Source organism: Dendrobates tinctorius, unplaced genomic scaffold (genome assembly GCF_039654945.1).
Source record: "Dendrobates tinctorius isolate UK_male_01 unplaced genomic scaffold, ASM3965494v1 ptg000231l, whole genome shotgun sequence".
Taxonomy (NCBI): Eukaryota; Metazoa; Chordata; class Amphibia; order Anura; family Dendrobatidae; genus Dendrobates; species Dendrobates tinctorius.
This window is the reverse complement of record NW_027361898.1, coordinates 2,188,115-2,215,620: the sequence shown is the minus strand read 5'-3', so window position 1 is coordinate 2,215,620 and position 27,506 is coordinate 2,188,115. Positions and strand designations below refer to the sequence as shown.

Below are 27,506 nucleotides of genomic sequence, written 5' to 3'. Positions count from 1 at the left end.
AGTCAGTGAATAGGAATAATCTTTTTAAACCCTTTACTGATGGCTCAGGGATTGTTACACTCTGTCACTGTGGAGCCCAGGTGGTGCGACAGGGCATCCGATGATGTCACAGGGCGTCAGTATGATGTCACAATACTGACTGATATGATGGCGGAATTTGTATGTCAGGACACAAAGGCAGGACGTTATCTGAAACCCCCCACCAAGAATATAATCACCAGAGGGAAATAACAGGTAAATGACTCTGTGCTCAGTAGCAGAGGTATTAGAATGTGAGAGCATACAGGATGGCTGACAGCAGTACTGACAGGTAGCTAGATACACTACATGAAGCAAAGTATGTGCCCCCGCCACCTCCAGGAGCTTTTCTATCCTCCCATTATCCATCCATAAACATTAGTATGCCTCGTCCACCGGACACTGATAGAGAAGTGTGACCTGTCACTCCACAGAACACATCTCCTCCAGAGTCCAGTGGTGGCAGCTTTACACCACTTTATCCGACGCTCGGCATTGTGCTTGGTCATGTACAGCTGCATGCAGCTGTTTGGCCATGAAGTTCCCAGTGGGGGAATCAGTGTTTGTGCTGATACCAAAGGACGTCTGGACACTGCAGTTTTGGGTTCAGCAGGGCGATGGTAACTTTTCTGCCCTCTGCTCCACAGCACTCGGCCCCCCACTCTGTAATTGTACGTGGTCTCCATTTCATGGCTGAGCTGCTGCGGTTCCTTCCACTTCTCAATAATTTCCCTCACAGGTGATAGGGGAAGATTCAGGAGGAAGAAATGATAGGAGCGGACTTGTTACCCCAGTGTTCCTATTATAGCACCGCGCTGGTCTGCACCACCGGCCATTCTGTCAAGTTAGTAAAGGAAGACGGCATGGCGGGGGGTGAGAGGTGGATACACCAGGGGGGAGACAGGGACGGATGTTATACATGGTGGGCGAGGGGCCAGATGTCATACACAGTGGGGGGAGATATAGATATAAATAGATATGACATGTTGGATAGTTTTTCCTTCTGTTTTATTGCCTTCCATTAGGTGACGTATAGTAGTTTTGGATGATGGGGGGTTGTCCTATACTATCTAACATATATAAATGTAGACTGCCACAGACTGTCTCGGTGCGAGGTGCATGCCTGGTGGATGGGGCAGGTCTTAGTGCACCACACATTTTATTCCTACATGCCCCACAAAAATGGATCCATTTGGGGTCGTGTGTTGTGGTTACACTGGGTCAAAAAAAACATCAGAACTGGATATCCGGAGATGAATTAAGACAGCCAAGATATTTAATCATTTCTATTCCAAGACAGAAAAAATAACGTCACGCCAAGTCCTTGTAGACTTATTTGTCAAGAAGTCCAATATCTCCATGTTCACCATAACGAGGACAACATCTGACAAGTGCTCGACGAGAGCCAAAGTATCTCCACAAAGTTAAACTGCAGAAGGCCGATGACAAATCCGCCCATGACATCACTGATATGGTGCCGGCCAATCATAATACGAGAAAGTCCAACGCTAAAGGCCCAAAGGACCAGGAGAATCCGCAGAGGGATGGCAAGAACTAGATGGTTGAGGAAGAACTTGGAGACCATAGTGGCTCGACTAGCGTGTCCAGCTGGGAAGGCATAGACATCGAGAACTAGGTAATCCAAGATGCCAGGCGTCACCTCATATGGGCCCCGACGTTTCATCAGCTTCTGTAGTCCAGCTACTGTGAGGATGTCAAGAAGAAGTGCTGCCAGAAAAAAAGGAGAATATAATTAATCCTGACCTCCATAGATCCATATACAATATATAATAATAATAATTCTAGTTATATGGCACAAACATATTCTGCAGCACTTTACAATTGAGTGAGGACTCGTGCAGACAATAAAACAATACAATGTAACATGTCACCAGTTACAGGAGCAGTGAGGGTCCTGCTGCTTACAATCTATAAGGACCTAAGGGGACACAGTAGGTAGAACGTGCTGTTATGTACGGTCCACCATCATTACAATAAATAAGGGTTTTCATATAAAACTGCATGATCCAGTCATCAGTCAGGATCTAAGTGCAGTTGCCAAGTGCTTTTGGGTGCATGGAGGATGTGGAGACAGATGATTATGATTAACCCCTTCCATGGCCTTAGAAATATAGGTACGTTCAAGGTTGTGTCCCTTCATTTGATGCGGGCTCATCGCCGGAGCCCACATCTTTCCAGGCACATGACAGCTGATTTGATCAGCTGTCATGTGAATCTAACAGCCGCGGGTGGAATCGTGATCCGACCACGGCTGATAAAAATCTCTGACAGCGGCATTTAACACGTGCTAACCGGAAGCGCATCACAAGACATGCCGATCGCCGCCCCTGTCACATAATCGCAGGACACCGATGGGTTGTCATGACAGCTGAGGTTCTGCAGAAGACCCCCGTGCCTGTCACTATGAATCCCCTATGAATAGGATATTATGATTTATGCTACACAGCGCTGCAATGTATAGCATAAACGATCAACTGATCACAGCCTCAAGTCTCCGAAGGGGACTATTGAAGCAAAGTTAAAAAAAAAATGTTTTAAAACAATATTTAAAATTTTTTAAAAAACATAAAAGTCCAAATTACTCCCCTTTTGCCCCATTCGAAATATCAAATTAATAAAAAAAATACACTTAGTTAGTATTTCTGCATTCAGAAATCTCCAATCTATCAAAATAGAAAGTAAATTAATCTGATCAGTAAACGCCGTAACGAGAACAAAAAATGAAATAACAGAATTACTTATTTTTGTCGCCGCAACAATGCAATAACAGGAGATCAGAACATTGTATCTACCCCAAAATGATATCAATAAAAACGACAGCTCGGCACGCAAAAAGTATGCCCTCACCCAGCCCCAGATCACCAGTTTCAGAAGATGACTTTTTTTTCTTACAAACTTTGGATTTTTGTTTCACCAGTTAAATAAAAAAGAACCTAGACATGTTTGGTGTCTATGAACTCGTAATGACCTGGAGAATCATAAAGGCAGGTTAGTTCTAGCATTTAGTTAATATGGTAAATAAAAAAAAACAAAAAACAATTATTGAATTGCATTTTTTTTGCAATTTCACCACACTTGTAATTATTTTCCCTTTTTACAGTACACTGTGTGGTAAAATCAATGATATCATTCAAAAGTACAACTCCTCCAACAAAAAAACAAGCTTATATAGCTATATTAATTAAAAAATAAATAAGTAATGGTTCTGGGAAGGAGGGGAGCAAAAAACAAAAGCAGAAAATCGCAAGGTGGTGAAGGGGTTAAAGGGAACCTGTGACCAGAAAAAAAATGCTATTATCCCGCAGATACAGGGATAATCTGCAGGTTAATAGCGTTCCTCACCTGCCGAGTACCTGCACATAGCCGACTGCTGTGGGGAGAAAATAAACTTTATTCAGTTTCAGTCATGGAGGCGGAGCCGGCACAGGATCAGTCATTGCTCTGAGTATACAGAGCGGCCGCTGTAACTGCACCACCAGCCCTGGCTGCTCTGCATTGGGGCCGGCTGTCGGTCAGGGCCAGGAGAGCAATTACAGATGCTACTTTACATACTGAAGGCCGTGACTGAACTGGTATCAGCGTCGCCGTCGTGTCTGAAACCGGATGCTGCTGGGGAAAATAAACATAATTTTCTCCCTGCAGTGGTTGGCTACGTGCAGGCGCCAGGCAGGTGAAGAACGCTATTCACCTGTAGGTTAAACCCATATTTGCAGGTTAATAGTCTTAGATTAGTTGTAGAGAAGATAGCAAGTGTAGGGTGATAGACAGAAATAAAGGATGAAATATAGGGGGACACAACAGTGGAGAGCTATGTGGGTGAGAGAGATAAGTTTATATTGTATTCTGTAGTGGAGTGGCTAACAGTGTAATGACTGGCACAAGGCGGCAGCATCGGTTAAACGGATGGACAGAAATACGACCCTGGCTGCTGAATTCAGGACAAATTAAGGAGGAGAAAGTTTGGTTAGAGAGCGACTAATCAGTAAAGAATAGCAGTAATCCAGACGAGAATGAATAAGAGCAACAGTAAGAGTTTTTGCAGTTTGAAAGGTGAGAAAAAGTCAAATTCTGGGGATGTTTTTAAGATGCAACAGACACAGTAGCATAGCTACAGGGGGGGCAGAGGGGGCCATGGCCCCGGGCCCCGTGCTCTGAGGTGGCCCACCCGGAGCTACGCTACTGTAACTGTATTGGTGTGCGCAGCGTGCCGATACAGTTACATTCTGCGGCAGAGCAGGGAGAATCGATCTCCCTGCTCTGCCGCCCAGACGCTGTGGGGCCCCTGAGCAGGCGGTGGGGGGGCCCTGTGCTAGCAGTGGGCCCCTCGCCCGTGATAGCAGGGTCAGCTGTATCGGCATCTAGCCGTTACAGCTGACCGCACTGATGAGAGAAGGAGTGAGCGCTCCTTCTCCCATCATCCCCCTCTCAGCGTCTGACAGCGGGCGCGCTGACGTCACTGCCCGGCGCCCGCTGTCAGGAGATGAGTGGGAGCTCGGAGCAGCGCAGGAGCCGGGAGGAAGAGAGGTGAGTATTGGATTTATTATTTTTGTAATAGGGGTGCATTATAATACAAAGGCCGCCTATGGGGGTGCATTATAATACAGAGGCCTCCCTATGGGGGTGCATTATATTACAGAGGCTGCCTATGGGAGTGCATTATTATACAGAGGCTGCCTATGGGGGTGCATTATAATATAGAGGCTGCCTATGGGGTGCATTATAATATAGACGCTGTGTTGGGGTCATCATACTTTGCCGGGAAGGGGGGATACAGTATGGTCATCACACCGTGCGTGTGGAGGGCATTGTGGAGGAATTCACTCTGTGGGTATCATGCTGTGTTTGCGGGGCATTTTGTTGTCACCATACTCTATGGGGCAATGAAAGAGGAATCTGGGGGCTTTAAATGTAATAGTAAAATTACTTTATAAGGGTTGCAAAGTTTTGAAATATGATCTTCTGTGACCCCGCCGAATATTATTTTATTTTGGGGTGGGGCTTAATTTGAACTTCTGCTTTGGCGCCCCATGATTTCTATGTACACCCCTGGGCTTTGGTTACAATGTATCATCAGTGCAGGTAACATGTATCTGGTGATCTCCCCTCTTCTGTGCACTCTGCATCACATACAGGACATCATCTGTGCGCCCTCAGTGAACACTTTGTCCTGTGATTCAGCAGCGGATAATTTTGAGGGTGTCAGCACTTTAGGCGGTCAACCCCCCAGAAATAGCTGCAAGTGGTGCAGTCACTCACAGATCTCCTAATCCCACTCCTGATCTGCTGTGACCCAAATAACCAGGATCAGGGGAGGTTGTTGGGGGATTCACCGTCTTTGCAGCCTGAATTTGTGCAGTGAAAGTGAACTATTGAATGTGATGGTATAAACAGAGGCGCCATGACATGACGATGAGTCTGCTCACTGTCACACGGGAGGGGGGGTGTTGCAGCTTCAGGACGGAATGTTCTAGAAAACAAGAGCTGTTGAAAAAGGGGGCTGCCGAGGGAAGAGGAACGCAACGTATATGCATGGGATCCAGCTGAGCAGGGACCCTCCACCCAGGGGGGCACCTGTCACTAGAGCAATAAAGGATCCTTCAAACTTTTTGTTTTAAATTCTTTTCCATTTTTAAAACCTCTGCTTGTTGTCAGTGAAAGGGAACATTCTTGTTTACACCCAGAGGCCTATACGGAAGCATAGGCCACATTTACACAATCAGTATTTGGTCAGTATTTTACATCAGTAGTGGGTGACAATACAGAAGTGGTGACATGTTTCTATTCTACTTCTCCTGATTGTTCCTCTCCTGGTTTTTGCTCACAAATACTGATTTTAAATAGTGAACGTGTGAATGTGGCTCAGGCCGGAATCACACTACCGTAGAATACGGACGAGTGCTAAGCAAAAAAAAAAAATCGCATAGCACTCGGACCAATGTTAATCTATGGGGTAGCTCCCATCATCTGTTTTTTTTCTCGCTCGTTTTATACGTGCGGGTGAAATCGCAGCATGCTGAGATATGCACCGTATTACAACCGAGACTCACCAATGCAAGTCTATGGGCGCGAGAAAAAAACGGGTTACACACGGACCATGCATGTGACTTGTGAGAAATACGCACCACTGTCCTTTAGGAAAGCCGGCAATTCAGTGCGCTATACTGTAAAATCACACTGACAGGTTAAAATAGGATAGATAGAATACATGTATACACATAGTATAGGTATATATATACTAGCTGAAGAGCCCGGCGCTGCCCGGGCATAGTAACTAACTGTGGTTAGTTATAGCAAATTATAATTATCCTCCATCCCATAGTCCCGTGCCCATATACGCATCACACATCCTCCATCCCATAGGCCCGTGCCCATATACCCATCATGCATATCCGCCATCCCATAGTCGAGGGCCCATATACCCATCACACATCCTCCATCCCATAGTCCAGTGCCCATATACCCATCATACATATTCTCCATCCCATAGGCCCATGCCCATATACCCATCATACATATTCGCCATCCCATAGTCGAGTGCCCATATACCCATCACACTTCCTTCATCTCATAGTCCCATGCCCATATACCCATCATACATATCCTCCATCCCATAGTCCCGTGCCCATATACCCATCATACATATCCGCCATCCCATAGTCCCGTGCCCATATACCCATAAACATATCCTCCATCCCATAGTCCAGTGCCCATATACCCATCACACATCCTCCATCCCATAGTCCCGTGCCCATATACCCGTCATACATATTCTCCATCCCATAGTCCCGTGCCCATACACCCGTCATACATATCCTCCATCCCATAGCCCAGTGCCCATATACCCATCACACATCCTCCATCCCATAGTCCCGTGCCCATACACCCGTCATACATATCCTCCATCCCATAGTCCAGTGCCCATATACCCATCACACTTCCTTCATCTCATAGTCCCGTGCCCATATACCCATCATACATATCCGCCATCCCATAGTCCCGTGCCCATATACCCATAAACATATCCTCCATCCCATAGTCCAGTGCCCATATACCCATCACACATCCTCCATCCCATAGTCCCGTGCCCATATACCCGTCATACATATTCTCCATCCCATAGTCCCGTGCCCATACACCCGTCATACATATCCTCCATCCCATAGCCCAGTGCCCATATACCCATCACACATCCTCCATCCCATAGTCCCGTGCCCATACACCCGTCATACATATCCTCCATCCCATAGTCCAGTGCCCATATACCCATCACACTTCCTTCATCTCATAGTCCCGTGCCCATATACCCATCATACATATCCGCCATCCCATAGTCCCGTGCCCATATACCCATAAACATATCCTCCATCCCATAGTCCAGTGCCCATATACCCATCACACATCCTCCATCCCATAGTCCCGTGCCCATATACCCGTCATACATATTCTCCATCCCATAGTCCCGTGCCCATACACCCGTCATACATATCCTCCATCCCATAGCCCAGTGCCCATATACCCATCACACATCCTCCATCCCATAGTCCCGTGCCCATACACCCGTCATACATATCCTCCATCCCATAGTCCCGTGCCCATATACCCATCATACATATCCGCCATCCCATAGTCCCGTGCCCATATACCCGTCATACATATAGAATCATAGAATCATAGAATCATAGAATCATAGAATCGTAGAGTTGGAAGGGACCTCCTGGGTCATCTGGTCCAACCCCCTGCTCAAAGCAGGATTCGCTAAATCATCCCAGTCAGATGTCTGTCCAGCCTCTGTTTGAAGACTTCCATTGAAGGAGAACTCACCACTTCTCGTGGCAGCCTGTTCCACTCATTGATCACTCTAACTGTCAAAAAGTTTTTTCTAATATCTAATCTGTGTCTCCTCCAATTCAGTTTCATCCCATTGCTTCTAGTCTTTCCTTGTGCAAATGAGAATAAAGTTGATCCTTCTACAATGTGACAGCCCTTTAGATATTTGTAGACAGCTATTAAGTCTCCTCTCAGTCTTCTCTTTTGCAAACTAAACATTCCCAAATCCTGCAACCTTTCCTCATAAGACAGGGTTTGCAGACCGGTCACCATTCTGGTCGCTCTTTTCTGAACTTGCTCCAGTTTGTTGATGTCTTTTTTAAAATGTGGTGCCCAAAACTGGACACAATATTCCAGATGAGGTCTGACCAAAGAGGAGTAGAGGGAAATAATGACTTCACGTGATCTAGACTGTATGCTTCTGTTAATACATCCTAGAATTGCATTTGCCTTTTTTGCTGCTGCATCACACTGTTGACTCATATTCAGTCTGTTATCTATTAGTATACCCAAGTCTTTTTCACATGTGCTGTCACTTAGCCCTATTCCTCCCATTCTATATATGCTTTTTTCATTTTTATTGCCCAGATGTAGTACTTTGCATTTCTCCCTGTTAAAAACCATTCTGTTAGTTGCTGCCCACTTCTCCAGTTTATTTAAATCTTTTTGAATCCTCTCTCTCTCTTCTCTAGTATTAGCTATCCCTCCTAGCTTTGTGTCATCAGCAAATTTAATCAGTTTACCCTCAATTCCTTCATCTAAATCGTTGATAAAGATGTTGAACAATACAGGGCCCAGGACAGAGCCCTGTGGTACCCCACTTGAGACATTCTTCCAACTGGATGTGCAGCCATTTACGACCACTCTTTGTGTCCGATCACTAAGCCAGTTATGAATCCACCTAACAGTTGCCTTGTCCATTCCATACTTAGTCATTTTTTCAATAAGGATTGTATGAGAGACTTTGTCAAATGCTTTGCTGAAGTCAAGATATACTATATCTACACCATTTCCTTGATCCACCCAATCAGTGATACCATCATAGAAGGAAATTAAGTTAGTCTGACATGACTTATTAGTTACAAACCCATGCTGACTCTGTTTAATCACTTCATTCTTATCCAGGTATTGACATACATGTTGTTTAATAATTTGTTCAAAGATCTTTCCTGGTATAGAAGTCAGACTCACCGGCCTATAGTTGCCTGGGTCCACCTTCTTCCCCTTTTTGAAGATAGGAACAACATTTGCTCTTCTCCAGTCTTCTGGCACTTCTCCTGTTCTCCAAGAATTTTCAAAGATTATGGAGAGGGGTTCGAAAATTTCTTCTGCTATCTCCTTCAGTACTCTGGGATGTAATTCATCTGGACCTGGAGACTTGAATTCATTTAGGTTAGCTAAGTGTTTCCTCACTATCTTTCTGTTTATAGATATCCTGGATTCTTCTATTCCCTTAATAGGACAGTGAATAACAGTTGATGTTACATTTCCTTTCTGAGAGAAAACAGATGCAAAATAGGAATTTAAAAGTTCAGCCTTCTCAACATCCTGTCTTACCAGTTCATCATTTTCATCCTGTAAAAATCCTATAGCATCTTTGACTTTTCTTTTACTTTTGACATATCCCCAAAATCCTTTATTATTGCTTTTGACATCTCTTGCAAGCCTCAATTCATTTTCAGCTTTAGCTAATCTGATTTGTGCCCTGCAGGTTCTGCAGACAGCATTATATTCTTCTTTAGATATGCCTCCCTCTTTCCATTTTATAAACATTTTTTTCTTCCTTTTTAGCATGTGCTTAAGTTCTGTGTTCATCCATCCTGGTTTCCTTAAATGCTTCCTATTCTTCCCTCTTTTCGGAATTGTTAACAACTGTGCTTTGAGAATTTCATTTTTCAAGATTTCCCATCCTTCCTGGACATTTTTGTCTTTAAGGATATCCAGCCATTGGATCCCTCCAATTCTCTTTCTGAATCCTTTAAAATCTGCCTTTCTGAAATCTAACCTTGTTGTCTGAGTCTTCACAGGTCTTCCGCCTCTAGTTATCCAAAATTCTAAAATAGCATGGTCGCTACCTCCTAGGGTCCCAGCCACTTTTACCTCCTCAACCATTTCCTCCCTGTTTATAAGGATTAGATCCAAGGTAGCAGTTCCCCTTGTTTTCTCCCTTACCTTTTGGAAGATAAAGTTGTCAGCAACAGAGGATAAGAATTTCCTTGACCTGTTAGTTTTGCCTGAGAGAGATTCCCAACAAATGTCTGGATAGTTGAAATCTCCCATGACAACTATGTCATATTTTTTGGAGAACTTGGCCATTTGATGCATAAAGAGTTCATCCATATCTTCAGCTTGCACAGGCGGCCTGTAGTAAATGCCTACAATGGTGTCCTTTCCATTGTTCTGTCCTTGTATTCTTACCCAAACAGTTTCCACAGAACTCCCAGTCTCTGAAGCTTCAATCTCTGTGCAGATATACGCGTTTCTAACATACAATGCGACACCCCCTCCTCGCTTATCAAATCTGTTTCTTGCAAATAAGTTGTATCCTTCTAGTCTTGTATTCCAATCATGTGTATTGTCCCACCAAGTTTCAGTGATTCCAATGACATCATATTTCTTTTCCTGTGTTAGTAGTTCCAATTCTCCTTGTTTGTTGCCCATGCTTTGTGCATTAGTATAGAAACATTTTAGTTTGTGATTGGTTTCTCTTTCTCCAATGTTTTTATTAATTAGATTCTTTCGTCTTTGTTCTTCCTTTCCACTTCTAATAGCAGAGTTCTCAATAGCATTTGTCAGGTGTATGGCTTTTTCTGGTCTTTTGCTTCCCTTCCCATGTTGTTCTAGTTTAAAGCTCTCCTTACAAGTGTAGCAAGGCGACTTCCAAATACATGCTTTCCAGTCTTCGTATCCTTCGTATCCTCCATCCTATAGCCCAGTGCCCATATACCCATCACACATCCTCCATCCCATAGTCCCGTGCCCATACACCCGTCATACATATCCTCCATCCCATAGTCCAGTGCCCATATACCCATCACACATCCTCCATCCCATAGTCCAGTGCCCATATACCCGTCATACATATCCACCATCCACCATATCCACCATCCCATAGGCCCGTGCCCATATACCCGTCATACATATCCTCCATCCCACAGTCCAGTGCCCATATACCCATCACACATCCTCCATCCCATTGTCAACCATTATGACATCATAATGAGCGGCGGGGCTTGATGACATCAGCGTCGCCATGGCAACCATTGTGACATCATAATGAGGGGTGGGGCTTGATACCCACACACTGTTTTCGCATTATGTAGATAGGGGCATTATGACATCATAATGATGGGCGGGGCTTGATGCGCACACACTTTTTCCCCATTATGTAGACAGGGGCAAAATTGTTTGGTGAATTGGAACACGCGGGGTTGAAATTTCACCTCACAACATAGCTTAGGATGCTCTCGGGTCCAGATGTGTGACTCTGCCAAATTTTGTGGCTGTAGCTGCGACGGTGCGAATGCCTATCCCGGACACACACACACACACACACACACACACACATACACACTTTGAGCTTTATATATTAGATATATATGTGTATATATATATATACTGTGTATATATATATATATATATATAGAAATATATGTATGTCTGACACATACTGTATATATATATATATATATATTTCATATAGATAGCAGAATAGGTGATAACTCAATTGTCAGCTTCTGTAAAATCATTGCAGAATCCTACAGGATATGAGACGTGGCTTATATACAGTAAACCATTGCATATCAGTTAAATTTATTTATGTCCCTAACTAAGAATGTTATTAGTGTGTGTGTGTAAAATATTGGAGCTCTAGGTGTTAAATTAAAGAATTAATTCACGGAAAAAAATTGCGTTGGCTCTCGCGCAATTTTCTCCGCCAGAGAGGGAAAGCCAGTGACTGAGGGCAGATATTGATAGCCTAGAAAGGGACCATTGTTATTTGCCCCCCGGCTAAAAACTTCTGCCCCTAGCCACCCCAGAAAGGGCGCATCTGTAAGATGCGCCAATTCTGGCACTTAGCTACTCTTTTCCCATTGCCGTGTAGCAGTGGCATATGGAGTAATAAGTTGTTAATGTCATCTTGCTATTGTAAGGTGACATTAAGTCTGGTTAATAATGGAGAGGTGTCAATAAGACACCTATCCATTATTAATCTTACAGTATGAAAGGGTTAATAAAACACACACATTAAGAATAAAGTATTTTAATGAAATAATTAAACACACATTTTTACCATCTTTTTTAAACTCCCAATCCAATTTAAGCCTTTGTTCCCCTGTAAAAAAGATCAAACACAAAAAAGCAACAATATCCCATACCTGTGTCTGCCGTACAGGCAAGTCTCATGCTGCAATCCATCTCAAGGGGTTAAATAGTATACAACCGGGAGTGGTGCTAATGCTACCGCCCCGGCTGTAAACCACTGTGTAATGAATGAAAAGCTGCCTGCGCAGCCTCCCCGCCTGACCGGAGATGAACTCAGTAGCGTGAGAAAGTTTCTGAACATTTTCCCACATTTTTGCCGAGTTCACCGCGGGTCAGGCAGAGAGTCTGTGCAGCCTCAGTGACTACCGCTGACGTGATGTGTAGACTCCCCGCTTGACCTGTGGTGAACTCGGCAGCGTGGGAAAAAGTTCAGAAGCTTTCCCACGCTACTGAGTTCATCTCCAGTAAGGCAGGGAGGCTGCGCAGGCAGCTGTTCATTCCTTACACAGTGGTTTACAGCCGGGGCAGTAGCATTAGCACCGCTCCCGGTTGTAAACTATTTAACCCCTTGAGATGTCTTGCAGCGTGGGAGTTGACTGTATGGCGAACAGGTATGGGATATTGTTGCATTTTTATTTTTAATTTTTTACAGGAGAACAAGGGCTTCGCTTGGATTGGGAGTTTAATAAAGATGGTAAACCTGTGTGTTTAATTATTTAATTAAAAGACTTTATTCTTAATGTCTGTATTATTTTTTTAACCCTTTTAAACTATTGGATTAACAATGGCTAGGTGTCTTATTGATACCTCTCTATTATTAACCAGGCTTAATGTCACCTTACAATAGCATATACACTCACTGGCCACTTTATTAGGTACACCTGTCCAACTGTGTGTTAAGACTTAATTTCTAATCAGCCAATCACATGGCGGCAACTCAGTGCATTTAGGCATGTAGACATGGTCAAGACAATCTCCTGCAGTTCAAACCGAGCATCAGTATGGGGAAGAAAGGTGATTTGAGTGCCTTTGAACGTGGCATGATTGTTGGTGCCAGAAGGGCTGGTCTGAGAATTTCAGAAACTGCTGATCTACTGGGATTTTCACGCACAACCATCTCTAGGGTTTACAGAGAATGGTCCGAAAAAGAAAAAAAATCCAGTGAGCGGCAGTTCTGTGGCCGGAAATGCCATGTTGATGCCAGAGGTCAGAGGAGAATGGGCAGACTGGTTCGAGCTGATAGAAAGGCAACAGTGACTCAAATTGCCACCCGTTACAACCAAGGTAGGCAGAAGAGCATCTCTGAACGCACAGTGCGTCGAACTTTGAGGCAGATGGGCTACAGCAGCAGAAGACCACACTGGGTACCACTCCTCTCAGCTAAGAACAGGAAACTGAGGCTACAATTTGCACAAGCTCATCGAAATTGGACAGTAGAAGATTGGAAAAACGTTGCCTGGTCTGATGAGTCTCGATTTCTGCTGCGACATTCGGATGGTAGGGTCAGAATTTGGCGCAAACAACATGAAAGCATGGATCCATCCTGCCTTGTATCAACGGTTCAGGCTGGTGGTGGTGGTGTCATGGTGTGGGGAATTTTTTCTGGGCACTCTTTGGGCCCCTTGGTACCAATTGAGCATCGTTGCAACGCCACAGCCTACCTGAGTATTGTTGCTGACCATGTCCATCCCTTTATGACCACAATGTACCCAACATCTGATGGCTACTTTCAGCAGGATAATGCGCCATGTCATAAAGCTCGAATCATCTCAGATTGGTTTCTTGAACATGACAATGAGTTTACTGTACTCAAATGGCCTCCTCAGTCACCAGATCTCAATCCAATAGAGCATCTTTGGGATGTGGTGGAACGGGAGATTCGCATCAGGGATGTGCAGCCGACAAATCTGCGCCAACTGTGTGATGCCATCATGTCAATATGGTCCAAAATCTCTGAGGAATGCTTCCAGCACCTTGTTGAATCTCTGCCACGAAGAATTGAGGCAGTTCTGAAGGCAAAAGGGGGTCCAACCCCTTACTAGCATGGTGTACCTAATAAAGTGGCCAGTGAGTGTATATGGCAATGTTATTTGGACAATATATGGCACCGTTATATGGACAATATATGACACTATTAGGTGGACAATATATGGCACTGTTATATGGACAATATATGACACGATTAGGTGGACAATATATGGCACTCTTATATGGACAATACAGTGCCTTGCGAAAGTATTCGGCCCCCTGGAACTTTTCAACCTTTTCCCACATATCATGCTTCAAACATAAAGATACCAAATATAAATTTTTGGTGAAGAATCAACAACAAGTGGGACACAATTGTGAAGTTGAATGAAATTTATTGGTTATTTTAAATTTTTGGGGAAATTCAAAACTGAAAAGTGGGGCGTGCAATATTATTTGGTCCCTGTAACTTAATACTTTGTTGCGCCACCTTTTGCTGCGATTACAGCTGCAAGTCACTTGGGATATGTCTATCAGTTTTGTACATCGAGAGACTGAAATTCTTGCCCACTCTTCCTTGGCAAACAGCTTGATCTCAGTGAGGATTGATGGAGATCGTTTGTGAACAGCAGTTTTCAGCTCTTTCCACAGATTCTCGATTGGATTCAGGTCTGGACTTTGACTTGGCCATTCTAACACCTGGATACGTTTATTTGTGAACCATTCCACTGTAGATTTTGCCTTATGTTTGGGATCATTGTCTTGCTGGAAGACAAATCTCTGTCCCAGTCTCAGGTCTTTTGCAGACTCCCAACAGGTTTTCTACAAGCATGGTCCTGTATTTGGCTCCATCCATCTTCCCATCAATTTTAACCATCTTCCCTGTCCCTGCTGAAGAAAAGCAGGCCCAAACCATGTTGCTGCCACCACCATGTTTGACAGTGGGGTTGATGTGTTCAGGGTGATGAGCTGTGTTGCCTTTACGCCAAACATATCGTTTGGTATTGTTGCCAAAAAGTTTGATTTTGGTTTCATCTGACCAGAGCACCTTCTTCCACATGTTTGGTGTGTCTCCCAGGTGGCTTGTTGCAAACTTTAAACAACACTTTTTATGGATATCTTTCAGAAATGGCTTTCTTCTTGTCACTCTTCCATAAAGGCCAGATTTGTGCAGTGTATGACTAATTGTTGTCCTATGGACAGACTGTCCCACCTCAGCTGTGGATCTCTGCAGTTCATCCAGAGTGGTCATGGGCCTCTTGGCTGCATCTCTGATCAGTCTTCTCTCTTCTTGTTTGAGATGAAAGTTTAGAGGGACGGCCGGGTCTTGGTAGATTTGCAGTGGTATGATACTCCTTCCATTTCAATATGATTGCTTGCACAGTGCTCCTTGGGATGTTTAAAGTTTTTGAAATCATTTTGTATCCAAATCCGGCTTTCTCCACAACAGTATCATAGACCGGCCTGTTGTGTTCCTTGGTCTTCTTGATGCTCTCTGTGCTTCAAACAGAACCCTGAGACTATCACAGAGCAGGTGCATTTATACGGAGACTTGGTTACACACAGGTGGATTATATTTATCATCATTAGTCATTTAGGACAACATTGGATCATTCAGAGATCCACAATGAACTTCTGGAGTGAGTTTGCTGCACTGAAAGTAATATTGCACGCCCCACTTTTCAGTTTTTGAAGTTCCACAAAAATTTAAAATAACCAATAAATTTCGTTCAACTTCACAATTATGTCCCACTTCTTGTTGATTCTTTGCTAAAAATTTACATTTGGTATCTTTATGTTTGAAGAATGTTATATGGGAAAATGTTGAGAAGTTCCAGGGAGCTGAATACTGTATATGGTACTGTTATATGAACAATATATGACACTATTAGGTGGACAATATATGGCACTGTTACATGAACAATATATGGAATTGTTAGGTGGACAATATATGGCACTGTTATATGGATAATATATGGCACCGTTGTATGGACAATATATGGTACTGTTATATAGACAATATAAGGCACTGTTACATGGACAATATATGACACTGTTATATGGACAATATATGGCACTATTATATGAACAGTATATAGCACTGTTATATGGACAGTATATGGCACTGTTATATGGACATATATGGCACTGTTATATGTACAATATATGGCACTGTTTTATAGACGATATATGGCACTGCTATATGGACAACATATGACACTTTTATATGGACAATATATAGTACTGTTACATGGAAAATATATAACACTATTATATGGGCAATACATGGCACTGTTAGGTGGACAATATATGGCACCATTATATGGACAATCTATGGTACTTTTATATGGATAATATATGACACTGTTAGGTGGACAATATATGGCACTGTTATATGGACAATATATTGCATTGTTAGGTGGACAATATATAGTACTGTTATATGGACAATATATGGCACTGTTATATGGACAATATATAACACTATTATATGGACAACACATGGCACTGTTATATGGACAATATATGGCACTGTTATCTAGACAATATATGGAACTTTTAGGTGGACAATATATAGTACTGTTATATGGACAATGCATGGCACTGTTATATGGATAATATTTGACACTGTTATGTGGACAATACATGGCACTGTTATATGGACAATATATGGCACTAGCTGAAGAGCCCGGCGCTGCCCGTGCATAGTAACTAGCTGTGGTTAGTTATAACAAATTATAATTATCCTCCATCCCATAGTCCCATGCTCATATACCCATCATACATATCCACGATCCCATAGGCCCGTGCCCATATACCCATCATACCTATTCTCCATCCCATAGTCCCATGCCCATATACCCATCACACATCCTTCATCTCATAGTCCATATACCCATCATACATATCGTCCATCCCATAGTCCCGTGCCCATATACCCGTCATACATATCCTCCATCCCACAGTCCAGTGCCCATATACCCATCACACATCCTCCATCCCATAGTCCCGTGCCCATATACCCGTCATACATATCCTCCATCCCATAGGCCCGTGCCCATATACCCATCATACATATTCACCATCTCATAGTCGAGTGCCCATATACCCATCACACATCCTTCATCTCATAGTCCCATGCCCATATACCCATCATACATATTCTCCATCCCATAGTCCCATGCCCATATACCCATCATACATATCCTCCATCCCATAGTCCCGTGCCCATATACCCATCATACATATCCTCCATCCCATAGTCCAGTGCCCATATACCCATCGCACATCCTCCATCCCATAGTCCCGTGCCCATATACATATTCGCCATCCCATAGTCCCATGCCCATATACCCGTCATACATATCCTCCATCCCACAGTCAACCATTATGACATCATAATGAGCGGCGGGGCTTGCAACCTATGATGACATCAGCGTCGCCATGGCAACCATTGTGACATCATAATAAGGGGCGGGGCTTGATACGCACACACTGTTCCCCCAGTATGTAGATAGGGGCATTATGACATCATAATGAGGGGCGGGGCTTGACGCGCACACACTTTTTCCCCATTATGTAGATAGGGGCAAAATTGTTTGGTGAATTGGAATGCGCGGGGTTAAAATTTCACCTCACAACATAGCTTAGGACGCTCTCGGTGTCCAGACGTGTGACTGTGCCAAATTTTGTGGCTGTAGCTGCGACGGTGCGGATGCCTATCCCGGACACACACACACACACACACACACACACACACACATACACACACACACACACATACATACATATACACTTTGAGCTTTATATATTAGATTGTTAGGTGGACAATATATGGCACTTTTATACAGACAATATATAGTACTGTTATATGGAAAATATATAACACTATTATATGGACAATATATGGCACTATTATATGGGCAATATATGACACTTTTATATACACAATATATGGTACTGTTATATGGACAATATATGGCACCGTTATATGGACAATATATAACACTATTATAGGGACAATACATGGCACTGTTATATGGACAATATATGGCACTGTTATATGAAAAATATCTGGAAAAATGCAACACGTTGCGTTCGGCGCAGGTCGCTGCACCGTCAAAACGACGCATGCAGAGGCATCTGCAGACATCGGCATGGCCTGCATACCCAATGCTAAAGATAGGGTACGCAGGCCGCATGCCGACGTAGGCGGAGCTGAACGGATGAGGTGTGGCAGTGGGCAGAGCTTCACGGAGGAAGTCCGCATCCCTCCACAGCTCCGCCATACGCTAGTGACAAACTAGCATTATATGGACAACCTATGGCACTGTTAGGTGGATAATATATGGCACTGTTAGGTGGACAATATATGGCACTGTTTTATAGACGATATATGGCACTGTTATATGGACAACATATGGCACTTTTATATGGACAATATATAGTACTGTTATATGGAAAATATATACAGTTGTGTCCAAAAGTATTGACACCCCTGCAATTCTGTCAGATAATACTCAGTTTCTTTCTGAAAATGATTGCAAACACAAATTCTTTGTTATTATTAACTTCATTTAATTTGTCTTAAATTAAAAAACTCAAAAAGAATTGTCCTAAAGCCAAATTGGATATAATTCCACACCAAACATAAAAAAGAGGGTGGACAAAAGTATTGGCACTGTTCGAAAAATCATGTGATGCTTCTCTAATTTGTGTAAATAACAGCACCTGTAACTTACCTGTGGCACCTAACAGGTGTTGGCAATAACTAAATCACACTTGCAGCCAGTTAACATAGATTTAAGTTGACTCAACCTCTATCCTGTGTCCTTGTGTGTACCACATTGAGCATGGAGAAAAGAAAGAAGACCAAAGAACTGTCTGAGGACTTGAGAAACCAAATTGTGAGGAAACATGAGCAATATCAAGGCTACAAATCCATCTCCAAAGACCTGAATGTTCCTGTGTCTACCGTGCGCAGTGTCATCAAGAAGTCTAAAGCCCATGGCACTGTGGCTAACCTCCCTAGATGTGGACGGAAAAGAAAAATTGACAAGAGATTTCAACGCAAGATTGTGCGGATGTTGGATAAGGAACCTCGACTAACATCCAAACAAGTTCAAGCTGCCCTGCAGTCCGAGGGTACAACAGTGTCAACCCGTAATATCCGTCGGCGTCTGAATGAAAAGGGACTGTATGGTAGGAGACCCAGGAAGACCCCACTTCTTACTCCGAGACATAAAAAAGCCAGGCTGGAGTTTGCCAAAACTTACCTGAAAAAGCCTAAAACGTTTTGGCAGAATGTTCTCTGGTCAGATGAGTCAAAAGTACAGCTTTTTGGGCAAAGGCATCAACATAGAGTTTACAGGAGAAAAAAAGAGGCATTCAAAGAAAAGAACACGGTCCCTACAGTCAAACATGGCGGACGTTCCCTGATGTTTTGGGGTTGCTTTGCTGCCTCTGGCACTGGACTGCTTGACCGTGTGCATGGCATTATGAAGTCTGAAGACTACCAACAGCAGCATAATGTAGGGCCCAGTGTGAGAAAGCTGGGTCTCCCTCAGAGGTCATGTGTCTTCCAGCAGGACAATGACCCAAAACACACTTCAAAAAGCACTAGAAAATGGTTTGAGAAAAAGCACTGGAGACTTCTAAGGTGGCCAGCAATGATTCCAGACCTGAATCCCATAGAACACCTGTGGAGAGATCTAAAAATGGCAGTTTGGAGAAGGCACCCTTCTAATATCAGGGACCTGGAGCAGTTTGCCAAAGAAGAATGGTCTAAAATTCCAGCAGAGCATTGTAAGAAACTCATTGATGGTTACCGGAAGTGGTTGGTCGCAGTTATTTTGGCTAAAGGTTGTGCAACCAAGTATTAGGCTGAGGGTGCCAATACTTTTTTCTGGCCCATTTTTGGAGTTTTGTGTGAAATGATCAATGTTTTGCTTTTTGCTTCATTCTCTTTTGTGTTTTTTCATTTAAGACAAATTAAATTAAGATAATAATACCAAAGAATTTGTGTTTGCAATCATTTTCAGGAAGAAACTGAGTATTATCTGACAGAATTGCAGGGGTGTCAATACTTTTGGCCACAACTGTAACACCATTATATGGACAATCTATGGTACTGTTACATTGATAATATATGACACTGTTAGGTGGACAATATATGGCACTGTTATATGGACAATACATTACACCGTTATATGGACAATATATGACACTGTTATATGGACAATATTTGACACTATTATATGGACAATATATGGCACTGTTATATGGACAATAAATGACACTGTTATATGGATAATATATGGCATTATTAGGTGGACAATATATGGCACTTTTATATGGACAATATATGGCACTATCACATGGATAATATATGGCACTGTTAGGTGGACAATATATGGCAGTGTTAGATAGACAATATATGGCACTGCTAGGTGGAAAATATATGACACTGTTATATGGAAAAGTGTTGGATGTACTGTATACAAAAACTATAAGATGTTGCTGTGGGTATATATTTATATATACAGCTCTGGCAAAAATTTGGAGACCACTGCAAAATTTTCAGTTTGATTTTTCTCTTTATAGGTATATTTTTGAGTAAAATGTAAATTGCTCTTTTATTCTATAAACTACTGACAACATGTCTTCAAATTTCCAAGCACTTCATTTTGTATTTATTTTCAGAAAATGAGAAGTGGTCAAAAGAACAAAAAATGCAGTGCTTGCAGACCTCAAATAATGATAAGAAAACAAGTTCATAATCATGTATCTGATGTTTTAACTCAGGAAGAGTTCACAAATCAATATTTTGTGGAATAACTATGATTTTTAATCACAGCTTTCATGCGTCTTAGCGTCATGTTGCCTCCATCCTTAAAGATTCTAAGACGGCAGTCCATTACAACAAGGTCAAGCAGCAGACATTGGGGACAACAAAGCTACAGACCGGCAGAGGGCGAAAACGACTCTCCACTGACCGGGATGACCGTCATCTTAGTCGAATGTCACTCAGCAACCGCAGGATGACATCAAGTGGCCTACAAAAGGAATGGCAATGGCAGCTGGGGTGAAGTGCACGGCAAGAACATTTCGTAACAGGCTCCTAGAGGCAGGGCTCAAGTCATGAAAAGCTAGAAAAAAGCCTTTCATCAATTAGAAGCAAAGAAGAGCCAGGCTGAAGTTTGCCAAAGACCATAAGGATTGGACCATAGAGGACTGGAGTAAGGTAATCTTCTCTGATGAGTGTAGTTTTCAGCTTTGCCCAACACCTGGTTGTCTAATGGTTAGACAGAGACCAGGAGAGGTGTACAAGCCACAGTGTCTTGCACCCACTGTGAAATTTGGTGGAGGATTGGTTATGATCTGGGGATGCTTCAGAAAGGCTGGAATTGGGCAGGTTAATCTTTGTGAAGGACGTATGAATCAAGCCACATACAAGGTTATCCTGGAAAAACAGTTGATTCCTTCTGCTCAGGCAATGTTCCCCAACTCTGAGGACTGGTTTTTCCAGCAGGACAATGCGTCATGCCACACAGCTAGGTCAATCAATGTGTGGCTGAAGGACCACCACATCAAATCCCTGTCATGGCCAGCCCAATCTCCAGACCTGAACCCCAGTGAAAACCTCTGGAATGTAATCAAGAGGAAGATGGATAGTCACAAGCCATCAAAGAAGAACTGCTTACATTTTTGTACCAGGAGTGGCATAAGGTCACCCAAAAGCAGTGTGAAAGACTGGTGGAAAGCATGCCAAGATGCATGACAGCTGTGATTAAAAATCATGGTTATTATCCCGAAAGGGGGATGTACATCTGAGTTGAGTATTTGTTGCTGATGTTTCTATATGGGGGGGGGGGGGAAGGTGGGGAGGGAGGGGATGCGCTGTGATTGAAAATATATGACCTTGTTGGACATTGTAATGTCTGCACTCTGCTTCTTTGTTTGAATCTCGTTAATAAAAATTGATTTGATTAAAAAAAAAAATCATGGTTATTCCACAAAATATTGATTTGTGAACTCTTCCTGAGTTAAGGCATTAGTATTGTTATTTCTAAATGATTATGACCTTGTTTTCTTAGCATTATTTGATGGCTGCAAGCACTGCATTTTTTGTTATTTTGACCAGTTCTCATTTTCTGAAAATAAATACAAAATTTAGTGCTTGGAAATTTGAAGACATGTTGTCAGTAGTTTATAGAATAAAAGAGCAATTTACATTTTACTCATAAATATACCTATAAAGAGAAAAATCAGAAAATGGCACTACTATATAGACAATGTATAAAACTGTTCTGAGACTATTATATGGCTCTGTTATATGGGCACTTTTTAGTGCTGTATGTGAGTATACACTTTCTGTCCACTGACACTGTTATGTGGGCACTATATGGGTCTAATATGTAGACACTATATAGCACTTTTATTTGAGTTCTGTATATGAGTATGCACTTTTATGTGGCCACTATGTGGTGATGTTATGTGAGTACTATGTGGCACTGCCATGTGTGGAGCAGTATGCACTTTTGTGTGGCCACTATATGGTACTGTGATGTAGTCACTATATAATATGGTGCTGTTATGTGGACACTACATAAGGGCAGAAGAAGGCACTGCCATATGACCAATGTAAACAGGTTTCTCAGGCATTTGGATGGTACTGCTTGGATTTGGCCACTCCGCCCTATCACACAGACTCTTGTTCTTCTAGGGCAGATTTTTTGGGTGCAGTATGCAGTTGCGCCAGGCCTTGAGAGTGAGCAAAAAAACCTGGGGAAGGGTCTTGTTCTGTGCCTAGGCTGTGCCACTCTGCTGTGATGTCACAGACACCAGGATGATGTCATTGAAGGATGCTGACATAGAGGGGAGGGTGGATTTACAGCTTACTGTGTGATCAGTCAGCGCCAGCCGCACTAGGATGGACACAGATATTAGATATCAGGCTGAGGCTTCTGCTCCCCTGGAGATGATCGGAGGCGGAGGTGTGCAGCTGACGCTTATCTCCTCTGCCCCATGAATACAACATACAAGGCGGAAAGGTGTCCTGTGTCCAAGTTCAGAGGGATGACACAGATCACAACGCCTGTTTGTGAGTACTTCTGACTATTCACATCCAAAGCTGTCCCTGTTGTAACTATCATCTGAGTTCCCACAATGCACTGCTGTAACTGCAGCTTGGGATGTGACTAGAGAGTAAAGCATTCTGATGTCACCGATGTGCACTGAGTCTATGTGCTGGTCCGGCCCCAAAGCTGTAGGGCAAAGGCTGCCAGGTTCTGTAGGAGATAGCACGGCAACCATATTGGTTGTCACCCAACTTTTTCCAAATCAGAAGCCTGAATTACTGAAAAATCAAAAATTCTGTAACTTTTTGTTTCAATTCTTTATTATAATTTAGATTCCTGCTTGTTGTCAGTGAACTTTCTAATTTACAGTGAGAGGCTAAAAACATGTACAGACCTAATACTTTTCACATCTTAGGGTTTGTTCCAGTTGTATCCAGTATATATAATCCTCTGTGGAATCTGGACTGATACAGGTGCTTCTCACAAAATTAGAATATCATCAAAAAGTTAATTTATTTCTGTTCTTCAATGCAAAAAGTGAAGCTCATATATTATATAGAGTCATTACACACAGAGTGATCTATTTAGGCTATGTGCCCACGTATGAGGAAATTTCCTGAGAAAAACCTGACTCCTTCCCAGGAAATCCGCAATTTTTTATTTGCGGTTTTATCGTGTTTTTCTCGCATTTTTTTGCGTGTTTTTGGTGCATTTTTTTAGCGTTTTTTTTTTTCCCGGAGTATCCTTATACAATGAAATCCGCAGATTTTCTGCAAAAATAATGAACATGCTGCTTTTTTTCAACAATGCTTTTTATTTGCGGAAAAAAACGCATCAGGAGCACAAAAATTGCGGATTTCATTCTAATAATGTATGCGTTTTTGGTGCGTTTTTGCCGTGGAAAAACGCACCAAAAACGCGAAAAATCATGAACTTGTGAACACAGCCTTAAAGTGATTATTTATGTTAATGTTGATAATTATGGCTTACAGGCAGCCAATGAAAACCCAAAAGTCATTATCTCAGTAAATTAGAATAATTAACAAAAAAACACATGCAAAGGCTTCCTAAGTATGTAAAAAGGTCCCTTAGTCTGTTTCAGTAGCTCCACAATCATGGGGAAGACTGCTGACTTGACAGATGTCCAGAAGGCAGTCATTGACACACTCCACAAGGAGGGGAAGCCACAAAAGGTCATTGCTAAAGAAGCTGCCTGTTCACCGAGTGCTGTATCCAAGCATATTAATGGAAAGTGGAGTGGAAGGAAAAAGTGTGGTAGAAAAAGGTGCACAAGCAACCGGGATAACCGCAGCCTTGAAAGGATTGTTAAGAAAAGGCCATTCACAAATCTGGGGGAGATTCACAAGGAGTAGACTGCTGCTGGAGTCATTGCTTCAAGAGCCACCATACACAGACATATCCAGGACATGGGCTACAAGTGTCACATTCCTTGTGTCAAGCCCCTCATGACCAATAGACAACGCCAGAAGCATCTTACCTGGGCCAAGGAGAAAAAGAACTGGACTGTTGCTCAGTGGTCCAAGGTGTTGTTTTCAGATGAAAGTGAGTTTTGCATTTCATTTGGAAATCAAGGTCCCAGTGTCTGGAGGAAGAGTGGAGAGGCCACAATCCAAGCTGCTTGAGGTGTAGTGTGAAGTTTCCACAATCAGTGATGGTTTGGGGAGCCATGTCATCTGCTGGTGTAGGTCCACTGTGTTTTATCAAGGCCAAAGTCAGCGCAGCCGTCTACCTGGAAATTTTAGAGCACTTCATGCTTCCCTCTGCCCACAAGCTTTTTGGAGATGGAAATATCATTCTCCTACAGGACTTGGCATCTGTCCACACTGCCAAAAGTACCAATACCTGGTTTACAAACAGTATCACTGTGATTCATTGGCCAGCAAACTCGCCTGACCTTAACCCCATAGAGAATCTGTGGGGTATTGTCAAGAGGAAGATGAGAGACATCAGACCCAACAATGCAGACGAGCTGAAGGCTGCTATCAAAGCAACCTGGGCTTCCATAACACCTCAGCAGTGCCACAGGCTGATCGCCTCCATGCCACGCCACATTGATGCAGTAATTGATGCAAAAGGAGCCGCGACCAAGTATTGAGTGCATTTACTGATCATACATTTCAGTAGGACAACATTTCGGATTTTAAAATCATTTTTGAAGCTGGTGTTATAAAGTATTCTAATTTACTGAGATAATGACTTTTGGGTTTTCATTGGCTGTAAGCCATAATCATCAACATTAACAGAAATAAACACTTCAAATAGATCATTCTGTGTGTAATGACTATATAATACATGAGCTTCACTTTTTTTTGTATTGAAGAACTGAAATAAATTAACTTTTTAATGATATTTTGTGAGATGCACCTGTACATTGCAACAAATTGTCGCAGGATAGAGATTTGTGCTGCTGGTGTGTTCAGAGGGATATACAAACTGCACACATTGTAACAAATCCTCAGCTGAGAGCATGACTAGTTCTGCACACAAATTAAAAATGTTGTCATACACCGCCAGCAAGCAGAGGTAGATCTGGAAGTAGATCCATAGCTAGAGCTTTTTCACCTGGGGCAAAGGACAAGTTCATTGCCCTGTATCTAAATATACCAACCGAAGCAAAGTGGCTGGTTGACACCGCTGGCACCGAGTATCCAGAGCACATGCCCTGGTGCCAGCCATGCTCACTTTTCAAGGTTGGATGCCACGTCTTACCCAGCAGCAGGTTCACCAGGACCTCTTGACCAGCCAACGTATTGCTGTTCCACAGGCAGATCACCGTTCCCAGGATCCAGGGCAAGCCATGGCTAGTTATCCCGATGAGCTTCACCATAGAGCGAGCGCTGCCCCATGAAGATGTGCTGTGGGCACAGACACCCAGCCTCTTGGATATGGCTATATCAATGGCCATGAGCGAGTTCCAAGCAATGCCTTTGAAGGATGGATTGAGCTGCATGCAGTCTTCCTCTGGTAGCTGCTGGCTCTGCCGCCTCTCGCGGGCACCCTCGGTGGCGTTACTACCATACTGCCCACTCTGCTTCCTGTTAAAGCCTCTGCCCTCCTGGGGTGTAGTCGTTGGCTGGTTCAGAGATATGAACTCCGGTCTGGCCAGCACATTGTTCCGGTCCCGGGTTCTAGGCCGTCTCTGGGGGGCTGGCATCTTCACAGAACCCCCCAAAGCTGTGGGCATAAAGAGGCGGCGTGTACTATAGATGCTATGTTGTATGAGGAGGGAAGTGACTGCTCCCTACCACATGTCCCGGGTTATATTTAGTAAAGGCAGAATGCCCCGTGTGTTTATCCACAGTCCTGACGGCCCCTGACATGTCTGCCTATCACAGGGGCCCCGGCAGCTGAGCCGTCCAATGGGGAATGAGACACTTGTAAAGTAACCTGAGGCTGAACAAGGCCCCCTAGGTTATTTAAACCCACGGCACAAGGATTCTGGGATTTGTAGTTACTGGTTGGTGCCAGCACTGCAGCTCATATGAAGTGCTGATGAACAGAAGCAGCTGTCTGGCTCAGCGAGGGTCGTGTTAGTTCAGGGTTTATCTACGTCTTATTTTGGGGAAAGCTAGGTGACAATCAACATGGCCACCAGGACGACATCTTGTGGGAAGAGTACTAAGGGAGCTTTCATAGTTCCTGAAGGACAAATCTCCATATTGGTTGGCACTCAGCTTTCCGAGAAACTGATCGAAATAGAAGGATGACTTTATAGAACAAGAGACCCCAAAACATTGGAGATGAAGGCGGCCAGCAACTGTAGCAATGCAACCCCAAAAAACGAGACCCAAATTGGACAACTAAAGGGCTAAACTATAAAACATAAAGGCTCCAATGCAGCTTAAGCGCTAAAATCTCCCAGCATGCCCTGCTTGTTCAGTATCTCGTCAAAGCATGCCCTTGTGATTTTGACTTTATGTAAAGTCCAATTGTCCACAAGCTTGGTGAAAGTTTCTAATAGTGACCAGCAGAATAATGAGTGCAGCTCTGGAGTATAATAAAGAATAAACTCAGGATTAGTGATGGGTAAACCTGTGGATGTTTGGGTCCAGTGTGTCATGATCCAGGTTGGATATGACAGGTTTTGAATAAGTAACCTTTTTTTTCCTTTGAGCTGGTTGCTTAGAGTTGGTTTTGCCCCCGGTGGCCATTAGGGTTATTACACAGTGGTGTCTTTTGTTCTAGTTTGCCCCCTGTGGTGGTGAGCGATATTGCACGGGAATCTCTAACAGGTGTGAGATTCTGGCTCCTAACTATAAAGGTGTGTCAGCTGTTCTCACTCACTGTTGGTGATATTGGTGTTTT

At 43.2% G+C, this 27,506-nt stretch overlaps 1 protein-coding gene across 1 annotated transcript; it reads right to left on the bottom strand.

Annotated features, from left to right (window-relative positions):
• Positions 1-1,272: 1,272 nt before the first annotated feature.
• PLPP7 (phospholipid phosphatase 7 (inactive)) lies at positions 1,273-26,446 on the bottom strand. Its single transcript, XM_073555944.1, has 2 exons — positions 25,911-26,446; positions 1,273-1,746 (listed from the first exon to the last, which is right to left on the bottom strand). The coding sequence occupies exons 1-2, from the start codon at positions 26,383-26,385 to the stop codon at positions 1,382-1,384; spliced, it is 840 nt and encodes a 279-aa protein (XP_073412045.1). The 5' UTR covers positions 26,386-26,446; the 3' UTR covers positions 1,273-1,381.
• Between the last annotated feature and the right edge of the window lie 1,060 nt (positions 26,447-27,506).

Excerpts from the sequence above, each read along its gene's own strand:
- PLPP7 (XM_073555944.1), bottom strand. The coding sequence starts at position 26,385 with ATGCCCACAGCTTTGGGGGGTTCTGTGAAGATGCCAGCCCCCCAGAGA. Across the intron at positions 1,747-25,910 it reads CCTGGTGAACCTGCTGCTGG|CACTTCTTCTTGACATCCTC; the intron begins GTAAGACGTGGC and ends TTTTTCTGGCAG.